The sequence below is a fragment of the Diceros bicornis genome, chromosome 4 (assembly GCF_020826845.1).
Source record: "Diceros bicornis minor isolate mBicDic1 chromosome 4, mDicBic1.mat.cur, whole genome shotgun sequence".
Lineage (NCBI taxonomy): Eukaryota > Metazoa > Chordata > Mammalia > Perissodactyla > Rhinocerotidae > Diceros > Diceros bicornis.
In genome coordinates this window covers 24,775,747-24,801,585 of record NC_080743.1, presented here as the reverse complement: position 1 = coordinate 24,801,585, position 25,839 = coordinate 24,775,747, and the positions used below count along the sequence as shown (strand labels likewise).

At 33.7% G+C, this 25,839-nt stretch overlaps 1 protein-coding gene across 1 annotated transcript in view; it reads right to left on the bottom strand.

The window, feature by feature from the left end:
* The window catches only part of PKN2 (protein kinase N2), a 131,137-nt gene that overhangs the window by 6,047 nt on the left and 99,251 nt on the right, over positions 1-25,839 (bottom strand). The window contains exons 9-19 of the mRNA XM_058538443.1: positions 20,175-20,318; positions 19,776-19,851; positions 18,824-18,998; positions 18,458-18,584; positions 17,766-17,896; positions 17,607-17,682; positions 17,437-17,528; positions 12,344-12,520; positions 8,175-8,237; positions 6,922-6,998; positions 986-1,128 (exon numbers count right to left, since the gene is read on the bottom strand). Of these exons, the coding sequence (XP_058394426.1) occupies positions 986-1,128; positions 6,922-6,998; positions 8,175-8,237; positions 12,344-12,520; positions 17,437-17,528; positions 17,607-17,682; positions 17,766-17,896; positions 18,458-18,584; positions 18,824-18,998; positions 19,776-19,851; positions 20,175-20,318 (1,281 nt within the window). The remainder of the gene's footprint in view (positions 1-985; positions 1,129-6,921; positions 6,999-8,174; positions 8,238-12,343; positions 12,521-17,436; positions 17,529-17,606; positions 17,683-17,765; positions 17,897-18,457; positions 18,585-18,823; positions 18,999-19,775; positions 19,852-20,174; positions 20,319-25,839) is intronic.

The window sequence follows — 25,839 nt, the reverse complement described above, 5'->3', positions numbered from 1 at the left end:
AGCTGATATTTATAAAGCACGTAGAATAGTGCCTACCACGTGGTAAACATTTTAATTAGCTATTTCTTTTCCTCCTTTTCCAAGTATCCACTCCAATTTGACATACCAAAAGGGGCTGTCATTTGGATGAACTGAAATCATTTATCTGTTTGTTTGATTTAAATGACAGTCACAGAGCAAAGCTTTAGAAATTTCTGACATTCAATAATTTGGTCATTCATTCATTCAGCTTCTAATTTGTTCATGCCTAGAAGGTAGAAGGAAGGTTGTTGGCACTGGGGAAACAGCAGAACAATGAACCAATCCCATAAGATAATTCTTCTCGCCTCTCGAGATCATCAAGCCTCTCTAAGTAGTTTTCAATTACTTGTCTAAATATTTACTCTTTCCCATTCCTCTCTAATTTATCATTTCCAACAATTTATAACAAAATAAATTAGCTGTTATTACTTCTTAATTTATTAGATATAATTCATTGTTTCCCAAATGGTAACAAATTTCTGTGCACAACTAAGTCATCTCCAGAAATTTATTTAAGTAAATCTAAAGAAAACACTAGGGGGAAAAAAGTTAACCTTTTCAACTCTGCTGTACTGTTTTTGAAGGTAAGATTTATTTTTGACCAATGTATAGCTGACTTTTCTTTACAGGTACACAGTGCATTCTCTTCATTAGTCTTCCAGCTATTGTATCCCCTGTGAAATGACTGGTTACATATGATTATGTCTTAAAATCATAAAACATAACCATAGCAATACTGAAATATAAGGAACTATTTTCAAAGCATTGGTAACACATTCCAGATAACATAAAAATCTAAAAAAGACAGTGAATATAGAATCACAGGCAATTATTAGTATATTATAAATATTTATAAAACAGGTTCCAATTACGCAGGAGACATATTAAGTGTTTTATAAATGACATGTTTTGTTCTTTCAATCATCTTTCCTCCTTTCTCTCTCACCTATTTTGTACTGCTTACCTCACCAACGAGCATTTCATATATAAGTACACCAAGGCCCCACCAATCTACAGCCCTTGTATAGGAAGTTTCTGTTAATACTTCTGGTGCAAGAAATTCAGGAGTGCCACAAAATGTGCTTGTTCTATCTCCATATCCCATTCCTGAAAAAGGTAAAATTTAAGTATGTTAGTGATGAAAAAAATCTAGCATAAAAATTAGAAAATATCCTTAAGATACAAAATTAAAGTTGTACATTTGTGCATGCTGACCAAACTCAAGATATATCAAAGACTTTTAAAGAAAAAATTAACTGTACAATAGCAACTCTACTTACTAATGGGTAAAAATAAATAAAATTTTCATATTTCATTTTATTTACTTATTTTCTCTTTCTGTTCATTACTTTAAAAGTGATGCTAAGAAGTTACAACAAAAGGAACTGATTCTAAGCTTTAATTTCTATCATCTTTTCAATTCAATCTTTTAAATAAGTTTATTTGCTTCATTATAAAAATAACATTAAGTGTAGTTTGGAAAATAGCAAAAAGCAAACTCTAGATTATCAAGAGGTGACCAAATGTGTCATATAATATAGAGATATGATATTAATATTTTAGCTAACTAGCTTTCAAATATATGTTCCTCATAATTTAGTAATACATTAATTAATCAAATATACATTCTACATATTGAAGATAACATCTCAATGTATTCTAAAGTATTAAAATCTCATGATAAGCGTCATGTTATGAAAGAATTTGAAAGAAAAGCTCTTAACTCTAAATTTAAAAAGGTACGCATTTACAATGACTCAAAATTTCAAATGAATTTGTAAGTCTATGGACCAAGCCTTGAAGGGCATAATTAAATATATCAGCACATTAGGGTGGAGGCATTTTTTATTCTTTGCAAAATTTCTTTAACATTGTCATATTATTTTTTTCTTCAATAAAAATATTATTTTTAAAAAGATTTGATATAATATCTATAGAAGCTCAATACAAGCCTTTTAAGTGACTTGGCCAAGATAAAGAAAAAGTTAACAGAGACAGAAATAGAACTACTATTTCTTGATTTTTATTTTGTGCTCTGTTCACAACTAGAGCATAATACATATGTCATACTTTTAGGATACAACTACTCTAATTTTTTGTCTTGTTTTGTTTATAGTAATATTATAAAATCTGTCACATTTTAATTAAATGCATACATATCACGGCAATTATAATAATATGATTATATTTTATTCATTCTGATATATTTTATCCTGATATTGTCAAGGAAGTTCAAAGTAGGCCCAATTAGCTAGAACTTCAAATCGATAAAACTCCATGGACTTAGTTAACATCAAGCTCTGGAGTCATAAAGATCTGGCTTAATTCCAGCTTTACCACTTGTTTGCTGTGAGAGCTTGGGAAAGCTGTCTAATCTCAAAGCCTAGTTTCTTCATCTACATGCAGCAGTTAATACTACTATCTACTTTCATAAGATTGTTATAAATTAAAGGAGTTCATGCATATGAAACATTTGGCAAAGTGCCTGACATATATAAGGGCTAAAAATTGTTAGCTATTATGTTTATAATGTACTATATATATTTTTATAATGAAGAAAAACACTGGTTATTCAATACATATTTCCTGAGTACCTATTATGTTCCAGGCATCCGTGCCAAGTGACAGGAATACAAAAATGAAAGTAAGACACAGTTTTTGTCTTTATGGGGCTTATAGGAAACTGGAGGAAAACAGATATATATAGATAATTTTATAATGATATAGTAAGAGCAAGATATTATGGAAACACTGAAGAAGGGCTCCTAAAGCTGACTTGGTAGTTGAGATCGGAGGAGAGGAGTCTCAGGTAACTTATCTGAGGAGGTGACACATCTAAAGGATGAGCAGACGTTAGTCAGCAAATAGAGTTGGATGGATGATAGTGGTGGAGAGAGACAGACTATTTGCAGTTCGTTGTTGCTGGAGTAGAAAGTACTAGGCAGAAAGCAGCAAGAGATATGGCTGGAGAAATAGGCAGGCACATCAGGAAGGGCATTGTACACCACATCTTAGCCACTGAAGGGTTTTTAGCAGGGGTGTACCATGGTCAGATTTATATTTATACGGGCTGGTCACATTTTAGCAATTACATGGCAGACTGATTTGAGGGAGAAAAAGACCAGAGACAGAAAAGGTTAAGAGACGATTAAGGTAGTCTTCTTAAAATAAGATGATGGTTGGCAGTAGTAGAGGAGAAATGAAAAATTTAAGGAATATTAAGGAGGTAAACGTCAGCACAGTTTGGTGATTAACTAGATGTGGAAAGTAGAGAAGAGGACAGAATTGAGGATAATTCCACATTTTCAGATTAGGAGATTACGAGGATTGTGGCAACATCAACTATGAACTAGACTGAGGAAAACAAACTAATTTTGTTTGTATAGAGTTTGAGGTATCTATTGGCTATTCAGGTGGTGCGGTCTAGTAGGTAGTTGAATATATCTGGTAGGAAAGGAAATAATAAATCAGGGAATCATTAGCATACAGTTGTAGTTAAAAACTAGCAGTGAAGAGCAATGGGCTAACGAAAGACTCAGAGGAACGAAAGCATTTAAATCAACAGTGTCCAAAACAGAGCAGTCCAATAAGAGAAAAAATTTTTTATTGGATTCAGCAATTAGGGGGTCAGTGGGTAACTGATGAACATATATTTGCAAAGTTCATTCATTCATCCAACTACTTGTTAATCGAATATTAACTGAATAGTTAAGATGTGCCAAGCACTATACTATGTGCTATGGAAACAAAGTTGACTAAGGTACAGGAAGCTACCAGAGTAGGGAGGAAGAGAGACAATGTTCATTACAATACAATGTATTAAACGTAAAGATACGAATACAGGCATATCTAGTTTTATTGTGCTTTGCTTTACTGCCCTTCGCAGATACTGTGTTTTTACAAATTGAAGGTTTGTGGCAACCCTGCCTCAAGCAAGTCTATCGGAGCCATTTTTCTAACAGCATCTGCTCACTTCGTGTCTCTGTGTCACATTTTGGTAATTCTCACAATATTTCAAACTTTATCATTATATTTGTTATGGTGATCTGTGATCAGTAATCTTTATTCTTACTATTGTAATTGTTTTGGGGTGCCACGAACCATGCCCACATAAGACAGTGAACTTAATAAATATTGTATATGTTCTGACTGCTCCACCGCCCAGCTGTTGCCTGGCTCTCTCCCTTTCCTGAGGCGTCCCTATACCCTGAGCCACAATACTGAAATTAGGCCAATTAATAACCTACAACGGCCTCTAAGTGGCCAAGTGAAAGGAAGAGTTGCACATCTCTCACTTTAAATCAAAACCTACAAATGGTTAGGCTTAGTGAGGAAGGCATGTTGAAAGCCGAGAAAGGCCAAAAGCTAGGCCTCTTGCATCAGTTAGCCGAGTTGTGAACGCAAAGAAAAAGTTCTTGAAGGAAATTAAAAGTGCTACTCCAGTGAACACACGAATGATAAGAAAGCGAAACAGCCTTATTGCTGATCTGGTGAAAGTTTTAGTGGTCTGGATAGAAGATCAAACCAGCCACAGCATTCCCTTAAGCCAAAGCCTAATCCAGAGCAAGGTTCTAACTCTCTTCAATTCTATGAAGGCTGAGAGGTGAGGAAGTTGCAGAAGAAAAGTTTGAAGCTAGCAGAGGTTGGTGCATGAGGTTTAAGGAAAGAAGCCATCTCCATAACATGAAAGTACAAGGTGAAGCAGCAAGTGCTGATGTAGAAAGAAGCTGCTGCAAATTATCCAGAATATGTAGCTCAGATAATTCTTGAAGGTGGATACACTAAACAACCTACAACTTATTTTCAATGTAGATAGAACAGCCTTCTATTGGAAGAAGATGCCATCTAGAACTTTCATAGCTAGAGAGAAGTAGTCAATGCCTGGCTTCAAAGCTTCAAAGGACAGCCTGACTCTCCTGTTAGGGGCTAATGCAGATGGTGACTTTAAGTTGAAGCCAATGCTCATCTACCATTCTGAAAATCCTAGGGACCTGAAGAATTACACTAAATCTGCTCTGTGTGTGCTCTAAAATGCAACAACAAAGCCTGGATGACAGCACCTCTGTTTACAACATGGTTTACTGAATATTTTAAGACCACTGTTGAGAACTACTACTGAGAAAAAAAGATTTCTTTCAAAATTATTACTGCTCACTGACAATGCACCTGGTCATCCAAGAGCTCTGATGGAGATGTACAAGATTAATATTGTTCTCATGCCTGCTAACACAACATCCATTCTGCAGCCAGGATCAAGGAGTAATTTTAACTTTCAAGTCTTCCTATTTAAGAAATACATTTCATAAGGCTATGGCTGCCATAGTGATCCTTCTGATGGATCTGGGCAAAGTAAATTGAAAACCTTCTAGAAATAATTCACCATACTAGATGCCATTAAGAACATTCATGATTCATGGGAAGAGGTCAAAATATCAACATTATCAGGAGTTGGGAAGAAGTTGAATTCAATCCTGATGATGACTTTGAGGGGTTCAAGACTTCAGCGGAAGAAGTAACTGTAGATGTGGTTGAAATAGCAAGAGACTAGAATTAGAAGTGGAGCCTGAAGATGTGACTGAATTGCTGCAATCTCACAATAAAACTTTAATGGATGAGTTGCTTCTTATGCATGAGTAAAGAAAATGGTTTCTTGAGATGGAATCTACTCCTGGTGAAGATGCTGTGAAGACTGTTGTAATAACAACTAAGGATTTAGAATATGACATAAACTTAGTTGATAAAGCAGCAGCAGGGTTTGAGAGGACTGACTCCAATTTTGAAAGAAGTTCTACTGTGGATAAAATGCTATCACAGAGCATCGCATGCTACAAGAAATTGTTTGTGAAAGGAAGAGTCAATCGATACGGCAAACTTCATCACTGTCTTAAGAAATTGCTACAGCCACCCCAACCTTCAGCAACCACCACCCTGATCAGTCAGCAGCCATCAACACTGAGGCAAGACCCTCCACCAGCAAAAAAGATTACAACTCACTGAAGGCTCAGATGATGGTGAGCATTTTTTAGCAATATAATATTTTTTAATTAAGGTATGTACATTGTTTTAGACACAATGCTATTGTTCATTCAACAGACTACAGTATAGTGTAAACATAACTTTTACATACAATGTAAAACCAAAAAATTCATGTGACTTGCTTTATTGCGATGTTCGCTTTATCGCACTGGTCTGGAACCAAACCTGCAATATCTCCAAGGTATGCCTGTACCTAGTTAATATATTTTAGGCACTGTGCCACAGACTTATCTCCAATTCTCATAATACTAAACAAGAAAGATTATATCCATTTTTATAGTTGAGGAAACAGACTCAATAAGGTTAAAAGTAACTTGTTCAAAGACACACAGCAAATAAATGGCAGAGCCAGGATTCAAACCTAGGACTGGGTAGGTGCTTAAGTCCATGCTCTTTATATTTTCTTACGCTACCTCAAATTTTCCTGTTTTACTTATTTTTTTACTTTTAAATACACAGAAAGGATTCTTGAAGTATATGTATATATTTTTTCCTATTTAAAAATGTTAAAAGTTTTAAGAAGCTGGAGAGAAGTTATTAGGCCTAAGTAATTTACTCTGGACAGTCCCAGCAAAGTGAAAATTTCGTGCTTAACCAATGCTTTCTTAGAGTAGTGACAGAATTATTAATCATACAAAGAGAATCTTAGTTTTATACTATGATTTCTGAAAACCTAACTTTATTCATATCCACAGAATAAATTTTTAATAATGTGATAATTAGATTGTATGAACCTGTAATGTCTTAATAAAAAATAATTTAAAGTTAAAAATACATTTTGCTTTCCATAGACAAACTTGAAAACTACCAAAGTACAAAGGAATAGTAAGCTATTAGAAAAGGAACTTAAAAATATTCAATTACCTTCTTTGCAAAGACCAAAATCAGCAATTTTCACAAAGCCCTCTGTATCTAGCAATAAGTTATCCAATTTCAAATCTCTGTTCAGAATAAAGAAAAAGCAAAATGAAAAAAAAATCAATAAAATCAGTAGACAATGTAGTAAAAAACTCATCTCAATAGAAGTCATACTTTCGCTTTACTTAAAATGAGTTTTTCAAGGTATGATTTGAGATTTAGATGCTATATTCCAATCGTTCATTTTTCTTTCTTTTGGCAAGTTTATTACTCTACATAATATAGTTTCTGAATAACTTTCCCCCTGTATGTATTCAAAAGAGGAATGTTTTATCTATTTAAATATACGTCTAAAGCATGGAAGGAGTTCAGGTATCTTTAACGGTTTTATTAATTTGTTATTTGTGATAATCTGGCGTGGACTAAGTCTGAAGTTTGCCTACACGCCATCCATAAGAAAGAACTGTCAAGACAACAGTAAAAATAAGGTATTGGGGGGGCAGGTTTAACCTTCTAAAAGAATAATTCAAAATAAAGAGAAAGCTATCTATACTAATTGATTCCAAATAAGTTGAAAATGTTTTATCGTTTGAATAAAATAGGACCACGAGGAAATGCTTATCTTGGAAACACTGTTAGAAGTTTGAATAAACTGATGTTTATAATCTCCTAATTCTGCCTGGACTGCCCATAATTTATCTGGTCTAGGGCAATGCTATTCAAAGTGTCACCCACAGACTAGCTGCTGGGCTATGAACTATTTGTTACTGGTCTGCAATTTGATAAGGAACTTGTGCCAGTACATAAATCAGCTATGTTACCAAGTATACCGTTTAGTTGACAGCAAGACTTAATGAAGAAAGCAGGGTGATGTTTCACACTCTGGCACAAGTTACTTATCTTACTTATCATGGACAAATTTTGAGTAGTATTGGTCTATAGAAGTTTCCTGCAGTAGATTAGTTGAACGTAAAATATTCACTAGGATGAACATTGTTGGTGAATTGTGTTAAGAGAGGCCTACTTATAAAATGATTCTTCTAATTAGGTAATGGGCAGAGGATCAGGAACAAAGAGGTTCATCATATCATTATTATGTTAACTATATCTTTCAAAATTGGAGTTTAATTTTTTTAGAGGTCACTTCATATGAAAGAGAAAATTAAGAAGCTGGTTAAACATAAAATATCCTTCTTAATTTTCTTTAACTCTAATTCACACCAAAGTAAGCCAACAAGAAGTATCAAAATTTTACTTACCTATAAACAATTTTGTGTTCATGTAAATATTGCAACCCAAGAACTACACATGCAGCATAAAATCTGTTTGAAAAGAATTAAATCAAAAGAAGTTTAATAAATTCCAGTGCTCCTGAATCCCAGTTATAATTTTATGCTTCAAAGCAGAATTTGGTAGTTGACCATTTTCACAAATACTTACTTAGTCTTTACTATGTGCCAGACATAGTAAGCTATGTGCTAAACATTGGGAGTGAAACTAAAAAATAAGAAAAATACAATCTCTACAATGGAAGCCATTTGCCTGGTGAAGTCACTGAAGTCCTTAGAGTAGACATTTGATTTGGTTCTGTAGGAGAAATTACAATATGCCATAAAAGCAAAAGGATAATGTGAAAGGTAGATCTTTCATGGGGGAAATATAGGGCATTCCCCTAAGAGGGAAAGGAATAGAGGTGTAAAAGGCATAACATGTTTGACAACCAATAATAAGTTTGTTGTGGCTGAAGTAAAGGATGGGGAAGAGGCAGTGAGAGATGAGGCTGAAAAGACAGCCTGGGGTCAAGTTGTGAAGGACCTTAAATGGATCCTGAAATCTCTTCTCTTAGCGATAGAGAATCAAACCATTTTATTCAGGGCAGAATGATCAGATTTATGTTAGAGAGATTTGTCGAATAGTGGTATGAAGATTGGAGTAGAAGTAGTTAGATATCCAGAGGGAAAAAGAACAGATAAAGCTATTGTGAGAGTACAGATGAAAGATCATGAGAACCTCCAATGTAGTGGCAACAAAGAGAGGAAGAGAGGGATTCAAGAGAAACTTTAAAACTAGCAGGCAGGACTTGGTGTCTCAACAGCTATAGAGAATGAAGGAGAGGGAAAAGCTTAAGATGACTCTCAATGTGTAATGAATAGGCAAAGAAATATAGAAGTAGCTGAAGTTTTGTGGGGAAAATGAGCTTGGCTTTAGGCATGTTGACTTTGAATTGCCTTGGGGGAGGTAAAGAGGTCTAGAAATTGGATAAAGGGGTTTGGATGGTAGGAAAACTTGAGCCCAGCTAGAATACTAACTCTCGAGGGATAGGACCATGTTTGTCTTTTTTTTTTTTTTTTTGTGAGGAAGATCAGCCCTGAGCTAACATCCATGCTAATCCTCCTCTTTTTTTGCTGAGGAAGACCAGCTCTGAGCTAACATCTATCACCAATCCTCCTCCTTTCCCCCCGCCCCCCAAGCCCCAGTAGATAGTTGTATATCATAGTTGCACATCCTTCTAGTTGCTGTATGTGGGACGCGGCCTCACAATGGCCGGAGAAGCGGTGCGTCGGTGCGCGCCCGGGATCCGAACCCGGTCCGCCAGCAGCGGAGCACGCACTTAACTGCTAAGCCACGGGGCCAGCCCCATGTTTGTCTTTTTCAGCATTTATCCTCAATACTTAGCATAATGGCTGACACACGATAGCCTTATTGAATTAGGAGACAGGTAATAAATGAATCAATGAATTTAAAAATGCAGATCTGTCTTTAGTATAGAATAGCCTATAAGGAGACACTTAGGAGAATCAGTTCTTAATTATACAATACATGGATATTTTCTCTAAAAAATACACACATAATACTCTTGCCTCAAAGTACAATATTTCATTTATCCCTCTATCCATTTCACCCTAATGCCACTATCATTCATAGAGGTAACTATTCTTGTCAATTTGGTGAATGTTCTTCAAACTTTTAGAGTGCATTTACATGCACATGTAGATAATATAGCTATGTTTTGTGTTTACTTATTTTTACAAAAATGAGACCATAATTCGGGAGAATTTTAAAATGCAGCTACTTAGAAATACTTATTTGATTACACACTAGACCTTATATAATCACTTATCAGAAGTTTAAAAGATTTACCTGAAGTCCTTTAAAATAAATGCAATTCTAGAATTGCTTAGGGTAGTTACAGTTTTTAGCAAACTTATTTTGGTGGCAAAACAATATTGTAACAATTATAAAAATACCTTGATTTCTCTTTTGTTTCATTCTTTGTAAACAGATTGACATAAAGATATTCAACAAATAACTGGGTATACTGTTTAAAAAATGTATTTCACTGAATTTTTACTGTGTGTCAGGTACTGTGTTAGATATTTTTATTCATCAGCTTATTTAATCTTTAAATCAAGGCTTTAAGATAAATATTTTACAGAAGAAGAAAAATGAAGATCTTGGAGAGAGTAATTAATTTGTCTATAGCTAGAAAACAGCAAAGCCAGAAATCAAACTAATTTTGATTCCATAGTCTCAGTCAATAAAAATTCACTGATCACCTAGTATGTGCCACCCTTCTACACGTCCCACTAGTACACAGAATAGACATAGTCCTTGCTTCTCCCTTTTAGTGAAGTGAGACAGACAATATAAACGTAAAAATAAATAAATAAGATGATTTCAGGTAGAAATAAAGTACTATGGAGAAAATAAAATAGAAAATAGAATAGAGTGACATGATTTGGATGTTAGTGATATAGTGGTATTTTAGATAGGGAACTCAGGAAAGGATCTTTAAAGAAATAACATTTGAGGTTAGATCTGAATGATCAGGGGGAGGTACTTCAGATCTGAAGTAGTGCAATGTAGCATTTTATTCTTGTATTTTACTGGGCTTAACTGTTTTATTTGTATATGATTTTATATCCTCAGAAAAAATAAAAGTTCCTTAAGGCAGACTGGATTTTATATTTCTTTAAAAAAAAAAAAGGGTGTAATGAAACAAAAACAAACAAATTTGCATGGCAGTTAGCACAGGGCTAGGCATAGTCTAGATGCCCTGTTTTTAATATTTAAATATTCAAGGAATGAATTATTAGTAGCCTTCTACTACTTTCTGGCTTTTGCTGCTTCTTTGAAAGCTTCACTATCCATTAGAACTAACTCCCTATTTCTTCATCTGAAACTTGAAGGTATGACAGTAGTACTATCTACTCCATGTACCTGTAATGATTATGATGAGAATCAAATACAAGAGTGAAAGTGAAAATACTATACAAATGTCAGTTGCTATTTCATCAGAATATAGATAAGTGATGAAAATTCAAGAATAAACCCAATAAAGGTTTACTATTGGTTTATGATTTTTATGATTTGGGATATGTTTTAGAGGTAGAATTGATTAGACTTGCCAATAATCTGGATGTTGCATGTGAGGGAAAAAGAGGATTAAGAATGACTCCCTGTGTTTTGGCTTGAACAACTGGTAGATGGTACTGCCGTTCGATGGGGAAGACTAGAAGACAGTAAGGTCTGTGGAGTGGTGGGTGAGGCTGGGGAAAATGGGAAAAATCAGTAGTTCAGTTTGAGAAGCTAAATGACAAATACTAGACTCACAAAGGGAAAATTCAAGTCGGCTGCTGAATGTTATTAGCGTTGGAAGTTTAGGGAAGAAGTTAGGGCTGGAGATTTAAATTTGGTAAACACTAGCAGGTAGGGTGTAGCTATTAAGAGCCCTTTCCTAGGTTCAAATCCTAGCTCCACCACTTAAGAGCTATAAAACTGGTATAATGATAGGGGGAAAAATATATATGTATATTTAATCTCAAATATTTGCTATTATTTATTTTTACTCATTTGAATAAGCAAAACCTTCATAAAATATTGAATTAAAAAACAACAAAAAGGGTTATAGTGAAAGTATGCTTTCTACATCTTTCATTGGAGGCAATACATAGACCAATTTCTTTTATATTCTTTCAGAGATATCGGAAGCACATGCAAGCGAATACTTAACATATCTTCTTTTAAATTATCCTTTAAAATGCAAATGCAAATATTTCATACAAATATATGATACAAGTGTTTTCACTTAACAATGTACTTTGAGTATAGTTAGCATATAAAGCCATGGTCCTAGATGGCATTACCTAGGAAGAAAATATAGAAAAAAAGAAGAAATTTTACTAAAATTAACCTACATTGTGTATCTAAATTATCAACTGTGATTTAGGGTAATCTATGAAATTTTCAACATGGGTAACAGAGTAAAATAGATATATTTATATATAGCAAAAAGGCAAGTAACGGGTTCTAAACTCCTGGCACAGACCTATTTTCCATTTGGAAAAAAAAATCTAAAGAGCTTTGTTCCTCTCCTGAAAGAAATCAGTCATGAAAGAAATCAGAGAAATGTCTAAAGCATACTCACACAGCTCTTGGTTCAGAAAAGACATCAGTATGAATGTGCATCATTAGGTCCCCACCGGCAGCATATTCCATTACAAAGCAAACATGCTCTTTGGTTTGGAAACATGCAAAAAGGTTCACCAAAAAGGGATGCCTTACACTGTTCACAGTTTCAAAAATTCTTTTTTCACACATCAAACTATAAGAGAAAACATTTAAAAAATCAATAGATGTTTTTTTAAGTTCTAGATGGAAATAACATTCCTTAAAATTACTAAACTCTAAAATAAGCAAAGTTCTTAACTACTGTAACTTTAAAACCATAAAATGTTTTAGTTTTGCTATGAATGCTTTGAAAAATTTGGTCTACTTCATATATATAACTTTAATTGAAATATATCAATGAAAACTAAAATATCTGATTAGTGTGACATAAAGATTACAGTGTTCACACAGATAGTATCAGAGTAACACACATATAGCTAGTGGTTATAATTAATAAAAAAGTCTTAATTAGGGGTGAATTGTGAAAACTTAGGAATTGGTCAAAGAATTTAGCTACCTAAAACATAATTTTAAAAATACAAAGTTTGTGACTAAGGTAATTTCAAGGACAGTATTTATAATTTATAAGCTACAGTATTCAAATATTTTATCATTATAATATATGACGTTTAGAGGTAAAGATGTATTGCATAAGATTTTAATTTAGAAGTCTGACTGGAAAATAAAGAGGCTACATGGAGAATTCTATAACATGCTTCAAGGAAGCTCCATGAGAGTGATATAATTTCTCTGTAAAATCTATAACAATCACAGGTTTCCTCTCTAAGAACTCTTACAAGTTGCTAAAGAACAGTGGCTAAGCTTACTGACTCGGGAACATTAATTTTGCCTAAATAGCAAAAAATACAACTCTTCCTTTCCCTGAAAATATTCAGTAAACCAACCTGACTTAAATCTCAAAGTAGAAGAAAGCCAGGTCATATATTATTCAAATACAACCTGGAATTAACTTATTTTAAGCACCTGATCAAAATAAGGATACGAATAGACACATTTTATTAACAATTAGATTATATTTATGTTTCTAATACAAAATAGGCACTTTTTCTTGTTTTTGAGACTGGAACCAAAAATTGACATTAATGTTTGTTTAAAAGCATTAATAATGCTTTGGTTTTAAAATTTAAAAATGGCTTAGATTTTTGTTGTTGTTGTTTCTGATGATTTCAAAATGCCAAACTAAAATCCCGATATTAAAGAAAGGCAGACCCATTCTCTTTTCCTTTAGGTCTTTTAAGAAAGAGTTAATTTTAAAAAGATAATTTTAAAGATGAAGTATTTATTTGCATATCCAGATAACATTGCTATGACTCAACAAAATCAAACAGAATTTTGAAAACATTTAAGAGCATTCCTGTTGTGTAGAAGGAACGTGGAATTTTTAATGCTGTATTAATATAGTTGTTTTCTGGATTATGAACTAAAACACCTATTCAGTTTTAAATACTGACAGTAAATGCAGCTATTATGAAATAGTGTTTAAACTCAATTTAATATGGTCACATTCTAGATGAACTCTTACCCTCTGATTTCACACAATCTGTTTATAATTTTATACATACTCAGAAACAGAAAGCCCCACTGTAATTGTTTTTAAAGCTTTAAGCTTAGGTCTACATATATTTGGCAAGGTTTCTGATTGTTACTACAAATTGTCATTATTAAAAATAAATTCATAGAAGATTAGAAAGAAAGTTAACAGCTTTGATTTTTGTCACCATTTAAATTTATCGGAAAATAATGTCCTATTGGCCAAGATCTATAAGATGGACTCTAAAACATGTGATTTACTAAGTCAATCTAAATTTTTGATAATGTAATAAGACAAACTGATAAGATGTTTTGGGCTCAAGTAGACGACAAACACAGTCTTTTCATGGTCTATGGCTTATATTTATGGGTGAATTACTAATTCATGATGGGTGAACTTATGAGTGAATCATTAATTCTCAACTGGATAGGTATTAGGTTAGACATACGTTAAACATGTACACCGTGTGAAAGATTGAGAATCACTGATCAGAATACCTCTTAAAATGGTTTTAATGTCATTCATAGGAATTCTTTGATGAGGACTGGCAATACTGATGAGGACTAGATAGATGTCTTGGGACTATTAGGTAAAGGAGGCCAGCTCTTTATAGACCCAAATTGTCACAATAATTTTAAGTATTTTACAGTACACCAAAAGGCTACTCCATAAATCTTTAACTTTTCCCATCCTTATTGAATATTCTCCTTAAAAGTTCATGAAACAATCCAACCTTATTCAAACAATCCAAGCTTATTCAAAATCTCAAACTTTGCATTCATTCCTGTCTAGAACATTTCCCTCTAAATTGTCATTTCTCTTCTCTCTATATTTCCAAATATCTTCCATCTGCCAAAGACTAGCACAAATCCAATCTCCTTTATAAGCCCTTACCTAAATCCATCAGTACACCATGATATTTCCCTTTCTATGAGTTGCTATTGTCTGTATTATTTATTTTAAACTCAAACATATCTAGCCTCTTTTGTTTATATAACTACTGTATTTATGTCTTACTTCCCTAAGTGACTAGTTCCATCCTAACATTTTGTGCATTTCCTTCAGAGTTCAGTACATTATCAGACATTCTAGGAACTTAAAAAACTTGTATAAATAGTTATTTCGGTCAGTGGAAAACCACATCATTAATAAGGCTAAGATCTTAGGATTGTATCCTATACGTGTATAATCTAGTTAGCTGTGCTTTTGTTCTACAATGGCAAAAATACACTTCCAAACCTATTCTGTTGTCTTGAAATATAACCTGGTAAGAAAAAGAAGCTAAGAGAGGAGGTATTACAATAAAATAAATTTAACATTCTTATGTGGGAGTTGGGGAACATGAGATTCAAAGAGAATGTTCTACTAATGGTAGGTGGAGAATGTGATCTTGTATATAAATTATATTACTTTGAGTTAGTCCATAACTTGTGCTCATTTAAAAAGAGGCTGATTTGGAATTTCCTATGATCTATTAAAAAAAAGCAGTTTTCTAAGTAAAATAAAATCCAGACTAGAAAAAAAAAATTTAGAAACAAAAACTGCCATTAAGAACCATCAACTATTTTAGAAACATGTATTAAAAAAATAAACCACTATTATGTAATAACATCTAATTCTATGGATCTATTAAAAGGATGAGCTAGGAAGTGAATATAAAGGATTCTGCTTAATTATAATTGTTTGAGTTGTTTACTATTCAGCCTTGCAAGTAACAAATATATATTACTTTAAAAAATATGGTCTTTTTATTTTCTAAATTAATTTTTTCAATTGCTCCTTTTTTGCTGCCTTCCTCAAATTTCTCTAAGAGTGAATTTTATTTCTCACTCTGAATTTTCCATTTCTCTGTTTTTGTACCAGTTCTACTGGAGATTATTTTATTTCCATGTTACAGAATACACGGATTTATAACTGAAGTTAGATATAGATCCCTCATTAACTGTTCACCAAGGCTGGATTAATTTTCATTAGGGGTAATGGCGTAGGTTCTGGCTGAAACTCCATCCTCTGATCTGAGCATTCTTCTTTAATAATAGTATTATTCTGTCTAGATTTAATTAGAAAGGTTTTTCCTATAGAGACTTGGCTCAAAGTACTAACAATGTAGCAGAAAGCTGTATAAACCACCAGGATTAACAGAGGTAGTACCAGTTTCCTATTATTTTAGGACACAAGTGAATTTACCCTTTACAGAACTGGAATAAAGCAAATAGTCTTCCAAAAAAGAAAAACACTTGACCCCACTATTATCGCAATTAAAAAATAGACCAAGTGCGATTAAAGGTTTGCTTTAACCAACTACTTCTGTAACATAAAAATATAGTTGTAAGCATATAATATGGTGTTCAGAATGTTTCATAAATACTCAGCAAAATTTTGAGCAGTTTTAGTTATCAAGAAAGAGTTTATTCTGATGTAATTGAGGAGTATGAGAAACAGGTAAAAAATAAATAGGCAAATCCAAATGGAAAAGATTTTTTTACGTAAAAAAACCTCTCATCTTTTATGATCTATCCTAATTTTAAAAACTTCTCTATGATGGAAAAAACAATAGAAGTAGCAATCGGATATATCCATATGGCACTTAACACAGTTCAGTAAGGCAAGTATTACCAAAAAATATATTTTTAAAATATGTGGGTTAACTGAGGCTCAAAGATGTTCAGTGAATTGCCCCGTGGTCAAATCATTAATTAAGAGGGAATAATCAGGACTAGAAAAGTCAGTCTTTTCACTCATAGTCCCCGGCTCTTTTCATTATACAGGGCTGTCTTTCACTAATATCAATTGATGCTTCCTAGTGGTTTAAGAAAAATACTACTTCTAAATATCAAATCTATCTGTAATAAATATGCCATTTTTATACAATAATTTCCATATTTAATCACTCTATTAATTTAAGATAGTCTTTTTAAAGTACATTTTCTAATCTAATTACAATATTATCCCCGAAGTCCTTGCATTTTAATAATTCTATATAAAGATGAATCCATATCAATTTACATTTATTAAATCCAGAAAGGTAAGATGCTATGGTCAAAAAGTATCATTTTAAAGAAAAATAGGAAAAAAAAATAGACATAGGTGCATTTTAAAAAGCAGAAAATATTAACCATTCAGTTAACCGCACATTATCTGTAAATGATATATTACTTCCATAAGATGAAATGGGAAATAGCCTTACCCAACCGCAGATGAATAACAGTTCCTATTCCATATAAACACTTTAATATCTCCAAGTATTAAAAAACTTAATAGAATTAAACATTTTACCATCTTTCCCTGGTATCCACTAACCAGTAAATTGTCATAAGAAGGGGAATAAGGGGAAGAAGGAGGGGTCTAGAAAGAAAAACAATATTTAATTAATGACTACCTTATGTCAAGTGTAGACACATTAATTTAGTTTCTTTACATATTATTACAAAAATAGAAGGTTTTGCTGTTGCAACATACACATCAATTTTCATAATAAGTTACAGGAAAATAAACAAATTCATTTTTACAAAACTAACCTGTCTACTTCATCTCGAGCTACGATGTCTCCTTTCTTTAAGGCTTTTATAGCAAACATCTCATTTGTGTGTTTATATTCAGCCAAAAGCACCTGAAATGAGATTAAAATAATTATTTTCCATTTGAGTTATTACTTTTGTAGGTATTCCAAAAAAATTTAAAAGATTACCTTTCCAAAATGTCCTCTACCCAAGACAGCACAACATCTGAAGTCTTGTAGATTAAACTGAAACATTTGTTGAGATCTGAAAACAGTAATTTCAATCAAAAATAAGGCACAAGTATGGGACCAAACATGTAGTAGCAAAGCTGTATATATATTTTTTACCTTCTGTCCTCAAGTTCTCGAATACCACTATATTCTAGGCCTGATGGAGCAATATCAGGCTCATATTCAGATTGAGATTTTGGTAGCATACTATTTCTGTCATTCTCAATATCAAAAATAGTTTCTGAATCCTGTAAAATATTAAATACTCGTTATATCATAGAAACATTCAGAAAACAATTTATTTGGTAAGGATAAAGTCAAAGAGAAAAAGTAAAAACAAAATATAAATACTGGTGACAAAAGTAAAATTCAGATATTGGATATTCATTCTTACAGTTATTAATTCTATATTACACTTACTTAAAAAATGTGACAAACTAACATGTCATTATCATCTTCAATGCATATTCAGAAATCATGTTAATCAAGTTAGAAGATGAAGAGTGTTGGCAATATGTCATCTAATATCAACCATCCTCCTATGCTCCTACTAGTTTAGGCAGCCTATTCCATATCTACTGGCCCATGAGCATCCAGACGCTAATGACAATGGCATGCAAACATTAAGTTGGTCATCTCCTGTCAACTTGGTCTAATTTAGTCTAATTGAGAAAAGTTCATTCACAAGAAACATAAATACACAGTTCACATAGGTAATTTTTAGTTGAATTGTACACTCCATTCACTATGATGCTATTACCAGTAATTCATTTGGTAAAAAGGAATTACACAGATTTAAAGTGCCTTGCCTGTCCTGGTGTATCCAAATCTCTTAATCCAGCAGATTCATCTATTTCTCCAAGGGGAGAATCACGTGGTGGGGCCGGAGGAGGTTCAGGTTCAAGATCAAAGTCCAATTTGGTTACTGTAGAATCACTTATAGAAGATAAAGTAATTCACCAAAAACAGTAATCAAAAGTATATATTTTAAATAGCTTTAAAATCAAAGCAAACAATTTTAGTTTTTAAAAGTAAGGAGAGCACTGATTTCAAAATACTATTTGAGAAAAATGAGACTTTTAATAGACCCACCGTAATCAATATGTATGAATGTCACAATATTTTATAAAATAACTATTTTATAAAAGTGATGCTTAAAAATCTTAGGCACATACCTAGCTGGAGGTGCTAGCTCAGGGATGCGTACATCAACCACTGGCACTGCAGCAGGCACAGGAGCTTGAGGGCTGAAGGTGCCAGAATGATTTACTGTAGGAATAGCTCTTCTTACTAGTCGTCCCCAAGTGGCAATATTAATATTCATTTGAGGAGCTCTGAGAAACGTTTTGCCTGAGGATATGGTGAATAAAGAATATAGAACAAGTAATTTTTAAATATATTACCAAAAGCTGTAATTTAAAAATTCATATTCATTGGTTTGTAATTTATGAAGAACAAATAAAATTTGTCACTTAAGAAAACAGTTCGTAACTATTTGTTATTAAAGACTAGCACAAAATAGCAATAGTTTTAAAAATAAATAGGTAGAAATTGTTTTAAGTCTAGTAATGATATGTGGTTAAGGTTTATCAAAGAATTCTTATTTTTTAGAGATACTAACTGTAATATTTATGGATGAACCGATATAATGTCTGTGTTTGCTTCAAGTAATCTGAGGAAGTAGTGAGTGGACAGGATACAGAGGAAACAAAATTGGCCATTAGAGGACTGTTGTTGAAACTGAGTGATGGTACATTGCACTCGTCTTTCTACTTATGGAGATGTTTGAAATGTTCCTTAATAAAATGTTAGAAATGAATGAACAAATAAAAAGAAACAAAAAACAAAGATGGACATCACTTTTTAAATAGTATGTAGATTTTCTATATTTAAGAAAACACCGGCCCAGTGGCACAGTGGTTAAGTTCAGCACGCTCCGCTTCAGCGGCCCAGGTTCATGGGTTTGGATCCTGGGTGCAAACCTATACCACTAATCAGGTCATGCTGTGGCGGTGACCCACATACAAAATAGAGGAAGACTGGCACAGATGTTAGCTGAGGGCGAATCTTCCTCAGCAAAAAAAACAAAAAACCAAAACAGTTTGTATTCGATTTCTTAGTAATTACCTTGTTGTTTTGAAAAAATTTTCTTTTGTCTTTGGAGTTTTGGTCTTCTCTCAATAACTGGATTAAAAAAGGTAACCTGCAGTGAAGAAAATTCAAGTTGACATGAATATAGCATTGGAATTATGATTCATGAAATTCACTAAACTTATAAGTTTTGAAAACCTAAGAGAATCTTAGCTATATCTAATTTAGTCCAACCCCCCTTTTCTAGACGAGAAAATAGACCTAGAGAGGGTAAATGATTTGTCTCAAGGTAATATACCTATTCGGTGGTAGAGTTGAGCTAAGAATTCAAGTTGTCTGTCATTCAGCCTAATACTCTTTCCACTTCTACATAATGCTGCCTACATATATAATATCAGTTGTAGTTATGCACATTTAATAAAATACATTTATTACCTCTGCAAATAAAGTACCCTGCGGTTCCAAATAGAGACACATGCCATGTCGTTGGTTGTCTAAAAAATCTTCTAACCTCAGAAATTTTACAGCACACAGAGATCTCCAATCACGCCAATAAACTGAAATTTCCAGTTCACGTGACTAGGATAATTTAAAAAAAAAATAAAGAAAACAGAAGACATCATTGGACACACACTTGAATAAAATATCACAAAAAATATAAAATACAAATACAATAAACAAAGATAACACACACAATGGTCACACTATTTTAAAGAGTATTTTGTAACATTTCTCTGTTATACATTACTTAAGAAACTTATACATTTTAACTCAAAGGAAGAAATTTATATTCCAATGGTCTCCAGTTAAGGTATTCCTTTTATGTAAAGAATACACAACTGAGAACAACCAATACAGATGAATGACCACAGAAACTGTCTTCCATCTCATAGCTTCATCTTTTGGATTTTCCTCCTCCACTTGGAATCACTTGCTGTGCTACTGCTAAAAGACCTCACTGCTTGCCTCAAAGAACCCATTTCAAACCTTCTTACTTCCTTGTCTCAACGTAGAGTCAGGGAAAGGTTTGCAAATAGCTTTTATTCTGCACTTACAATGTGCCACACATTGTCCTAATAAGCACTTTAAGAATATTAGGCCATCTTGTCTTCAAAAGAATATCGCCAGGCAATAGGACCTGTGATAGCAGGGGCTTGCATAGGTAGGGAGGAAAAGGGAAATTCAGACTAAGTTTTATACAGAAAGATGTTCATAATAAATCAACATCAAAAAAAAAATAGCAAATTAGCAAGAACTTAAATGTCCAAAAACCAGGGACAGGTTTAGTAAATTATACCATATCCATGAGGGAATATTCTGTAGTCATTAAAATAACACTCAGGTGAAAAAACATACTTAAGGTTTTAAAAATCAATGACTAAATGCACTTGTGGAACACAGTTTGTAAGGTCAAGCCATAAACCAACTTCTACATATATGTTATAATCTCCATACATTTTAATTATAAAGCACCAGACTTCCCCATTATTTTGTTTTTCAGGATTTTGCAGACCATCCACAAAAACAGATAAATGTTTTTCCCTTTAGGCTCAAGAAAGTAATAAATTACTTCTTTCACATAACAACTTTCAATTTATGAATTTATGCATCTTACTACGTAAACTCCTAGTATACATAATAAAAAATCTTTTGACTTTAAATAATAAAATTAGTTAATGCAAATGAACACAGAAAACACTTATAAAAATAGAACATGAAAAAAAATGAGTCGAGACACAATGTGCCAGAAGGTCTCATAGCCAATCAGGAAAAGGACTAGAAAAAGATACCTATGGCAGTGAGGATGTGAGCCCAGGGCCTCCTACCTCATTTCTTCTCTCTGATACATAGTTACTATGGGAGAGAATACTTGTTATGAAAGGGGAGATATAAGTAGAGTATAATTATTTTAAGATCAGCAAATGGCATACAGATAGGGTGGATAGTAACACTATAATATTCTACTCAAGTTAAAAGTTTAAGTATTTTGGAAAAAGTTCTTTTGGGAAATAAACTGAATGAATAACTGAACCAGGGACTGATAATTTAGACTACATTGTTTTAGACTAGAGGAGGAAAGGTCTACTTTCTCCTATCTTTTTCCACTGTCCCAGGGATGAAGACTTGTTACGGATCAGGCAGATGCCAGGGGTATAGATGCTGAGGATAGAATTAGTACTTGTTAAAAGTTCTTACACTTTCACACTGCTAAAATGGTAAGATTATATCATTCTCTGGATGAGAGGAGGTCCAATCACCACATTTCTATTTATTATAGCCACTCAGGTAAAACTCACATACTGACTCATTTCTCTTTCCTCTATTTCTTTTTTCCATGCTTCAAACAAACTGAAGTATGTTAGAAAGACCTGAGAGTTGGGATGGAAGGTCATCTCAAAGCCTTAGGCTAGCTTTCTTGGAGTTCTTCACCAAGGTTTTAGGTATAAAGCTCTTTACTTTTTGTTACTTTGCATTGTTCTCTGTATCACTCTCTCCATAATTTAAGGGGGAGGGTGTCTATGATCTAGAGCAGATTAAGATATTTTATGTCAGTACTCATAACACTGTTTCATGGAACCCCCATCTTTCTTTAATCTCTAACATTTGGTGTGATTTGGAGAGGTAAAGCAGGGATATAACATCTAAAAAGCAAAGTACCTTCTACATAAGGAGATGCCACTAATGTTTATAGAATTTAAACTGCAAGTGACTGCTCGTTTGCTGGTGATTTTCCAGATGAAGCAGGTCAGTTCTATAAAGGAAGGGCATGCTTGTAGGTAACGCCAAACTCCATGAGCAACAAATCTCTACATGGAGTGAAATCACCACCAAAACAGCTGAACAATACGATCTGAGATAGGTACTGATTGGCAGTACTGGCAAACTGTTCCAACTTGTGTTTCATTTTGTCTTATTATAAATCTGAACCTAGGGTCAGAGAGAGAACTCTGTGGTAGGAATCTCTATGGTTTGTCTGAAGTCTCTGTAAGGACTGAAAGTAAATAGAAAAAGGTAACAGACATTGACGCAGCCCTACAAGTGAGAGGAAGGAGAGCAACAAATTAAAAATTGTGTTGCAATTTAAAAAACCCAGTACACATCCAGCATAAAAAGAACTGAAGCACAAAGAAGGCTGAGGTTCCCGAACTATTCGTGAGGAAGTCTGGGACAATGGAGGATATTTTAACTTTTCAAACAAAATATAGTGAAATCTGAGACACCACAAGAAATACTAGCTCACGGTAAATTCATAGTTTCAACACTAGAATGTACCATATTCCTTTTGATAACATCATATCTTTGCTAAACTGGGTTTTCAACAATTGATTTTTCCACAAAAATCAATGTGGAAGAGGAGATTAAGGGTGCAGTGTCCAGTCTGATTCCAAGCTTTGAATACTTATATAGTGTACAATAGGTAGACATACCCCATTAGTAAGTGGTTACATAAAAATGAAATAAAAATACTATCTTTTTTCAGTGTTTTTTTCCCTCAAAAAGTACTGATTTGTTAGGTCATAAGTACTAAATCAGTAACTACTTTTTCTTTTTTTTCCAAGGAAGATTCGCCTTGAGCTAATATCCACCACCAATCTTCCTTGTTTCTTTTTGCTTGAGGAAGATTAGCCCTGAGCTAACATCTGTGCCAATCTTCCTTTATTTTGTATGTGGGTCTCCACCACAGCGTGGCTGACAAGTGATGTAGGTCCACACACAGGATCCAAACCCACGAACCCAGGCCACCGAGGCGGAGTGCATGAACTTAACCACTACACCATGGGGAGAGCCCCAATAACTACTATTTTTGTTTTCAGGTATAATTGAAAATAATACTGTAAGATATTTAAAGTGTATCTCATGATGATTTGATATACATATACTTTGTGAAAGGATTCCTCCCATCTAGTTAATCCATCATCTTACAAAATCTGGTGAGAATGTCTAAGTTCTATTCTCAAAGCAAATTTTATTTATACAATACAATATTAACTATTGTTACCATGTTACACATTAGATGCTCAGACCTTATTCATCTTATAGCCGGAAGTCTGTACCTTTTTACCAGCCTCTCCCTATTTCCCCCACCCCTTGGCAACCACTTTTCTACTCTCTGTTTCTAAGAGTTTGACTTTTTTAAAATAAGATTCCACATATAAGGGATATCATGCAGTATTTGTCTTTCTCTGTCAGGCTTATTTCACTTAGCATTAGGTCTTCGAGGTCCATCCGTATTGTTGCAAATAACAGGATTTCCTTCTTTCTCAGGGCTGAATAATATTCTACTGTACATATATACCACATCCTCTTTATCCATTCATCTACTGACAGATACTCAGGTTGTTTCTGTATCTTGGCCACTGTGAATAGTGTAGTGAACATGGGATGCATATATCTTTTTGAAATAGTGTTTTTGTTTTCTTCGGATAAATACTCAGAAGTAGAATTGCTGGATCACATTGGAGTTCTATTTTTAATTTTTTGAGGAACCTCCATACTGTTTTCCACAGTGCCCACACCAATTTACAATCCCACCAACAGCGCACAAGGGTTCCTTTTTCTCCACATCTTCATCAACACTTATCTCATCTTCTTGATAATAGCCATTCTAACAGGTGTGAGGTGATGTCTCATTGTGGTTTTGATTTGCATTTCCCTGATGCTTAGTGATGTTGAGCTCCTTTCACTGTACCTGTTGGCCATCTGGACGTCTCCTTTACAAAAATGTCTATTCAGTTCCTCTGTCCATTGTTTAATAGGATCGTTTGTTTTTTTTGCTACTGAGTTGTGTGAGTTCTTTATGTATTTTGGATATTAATCCTTTATCAGATAGATGATGTATAAATATTTTCTCCCATTCTGTAGGTTGCCTTTCATTTTGTTGATAGTTTCCTTTGCTGTGCAGAAGCTTTTTAGTTAGTAACTACTTCTTAGTAAATGGACCTGTTGGGTATTCCTTCTGGCCTAGAGACACATTGTTAAAAAAATTACTGGGACACTGAGGATGCTGTGAATCAAGAAAGTTTGGGAGCCTCTGTTCGAAGAATGAGAGCTAGGCTCCACTGCTGAAAAGAAAAGAAAGGGCAAAAACCAAACCTTCTGCAGCCACTAAAAGAGAAAATTACTCAAAGCATGGAAAAGTCAAGAGCCAAGGAAAGGTGAGATTTCATAAAGGTGAAGATGGCAGATGTCATATTAATTGGTCTTCTATTAATTGGTTTCCTATGGGCTTCTGAGGACAACACAGACTTGGGACACATATCAATTAGGGTCCCAGCAGCAAACAGATTGCACACTCAAAGGGTTTGAGTTTTAAAAATTGGCTATTTATCCCAGACCCACCAAGAAAAAAAGAGAGAAGGCTCAAATAAAATTATAAATGAAAAAGGAGAAATTACAATAGATACCACAGAAATACAAAAGATTGTAAGAGAATACTATGAAAAACTATATGCCAACAAATTGGACAATCTAGAAGAAAGGGATAAATTCTTAGACTCAGACAACTTCCCAAAACTGAATCAAGAACAAACAGAGAATCTGAATAGACCAATCACAAGTAAAGACATTGAAACAGTAATGAAAAACCTCCCCAAACATAAAAGTCCAGGACCAGATGGCTTCTCCGGAGAATTTTACCAAACATTCAAAGAGGACTTAATACCTATCCTTCTCAAACTATTCCAAAAAATAGAGGAAGATGGAATGCTTCCCAACACATTCTAGGAGGCCAACATCACCCTGATACCAAAGCCAGACAAAGACAATACGAAGAAGGAAAACTACAGACCAATATCCCTGGTGAACATAGATGCAAAAATCCTCAACAAAATATTGGCAAACCGAATACAGCAATACATTAAAAAGATCATACACCATGATCAAGTGGGATTTATACCAGGGACACAGGGATGGTTCAACATCTGCAAATCAATCAATGTGATATACACCACATTAACAAAATGAGGAATAAAAACCATATGATCATCTCAGATGCAGAGAAGGCTTTTGACAAGAGCCAACATCCATTTACGATAAAAACTCTCAACAAAATGGGTATAGAAGGAAAGTACCCCAACATGATAAAGGCCATATATGACAA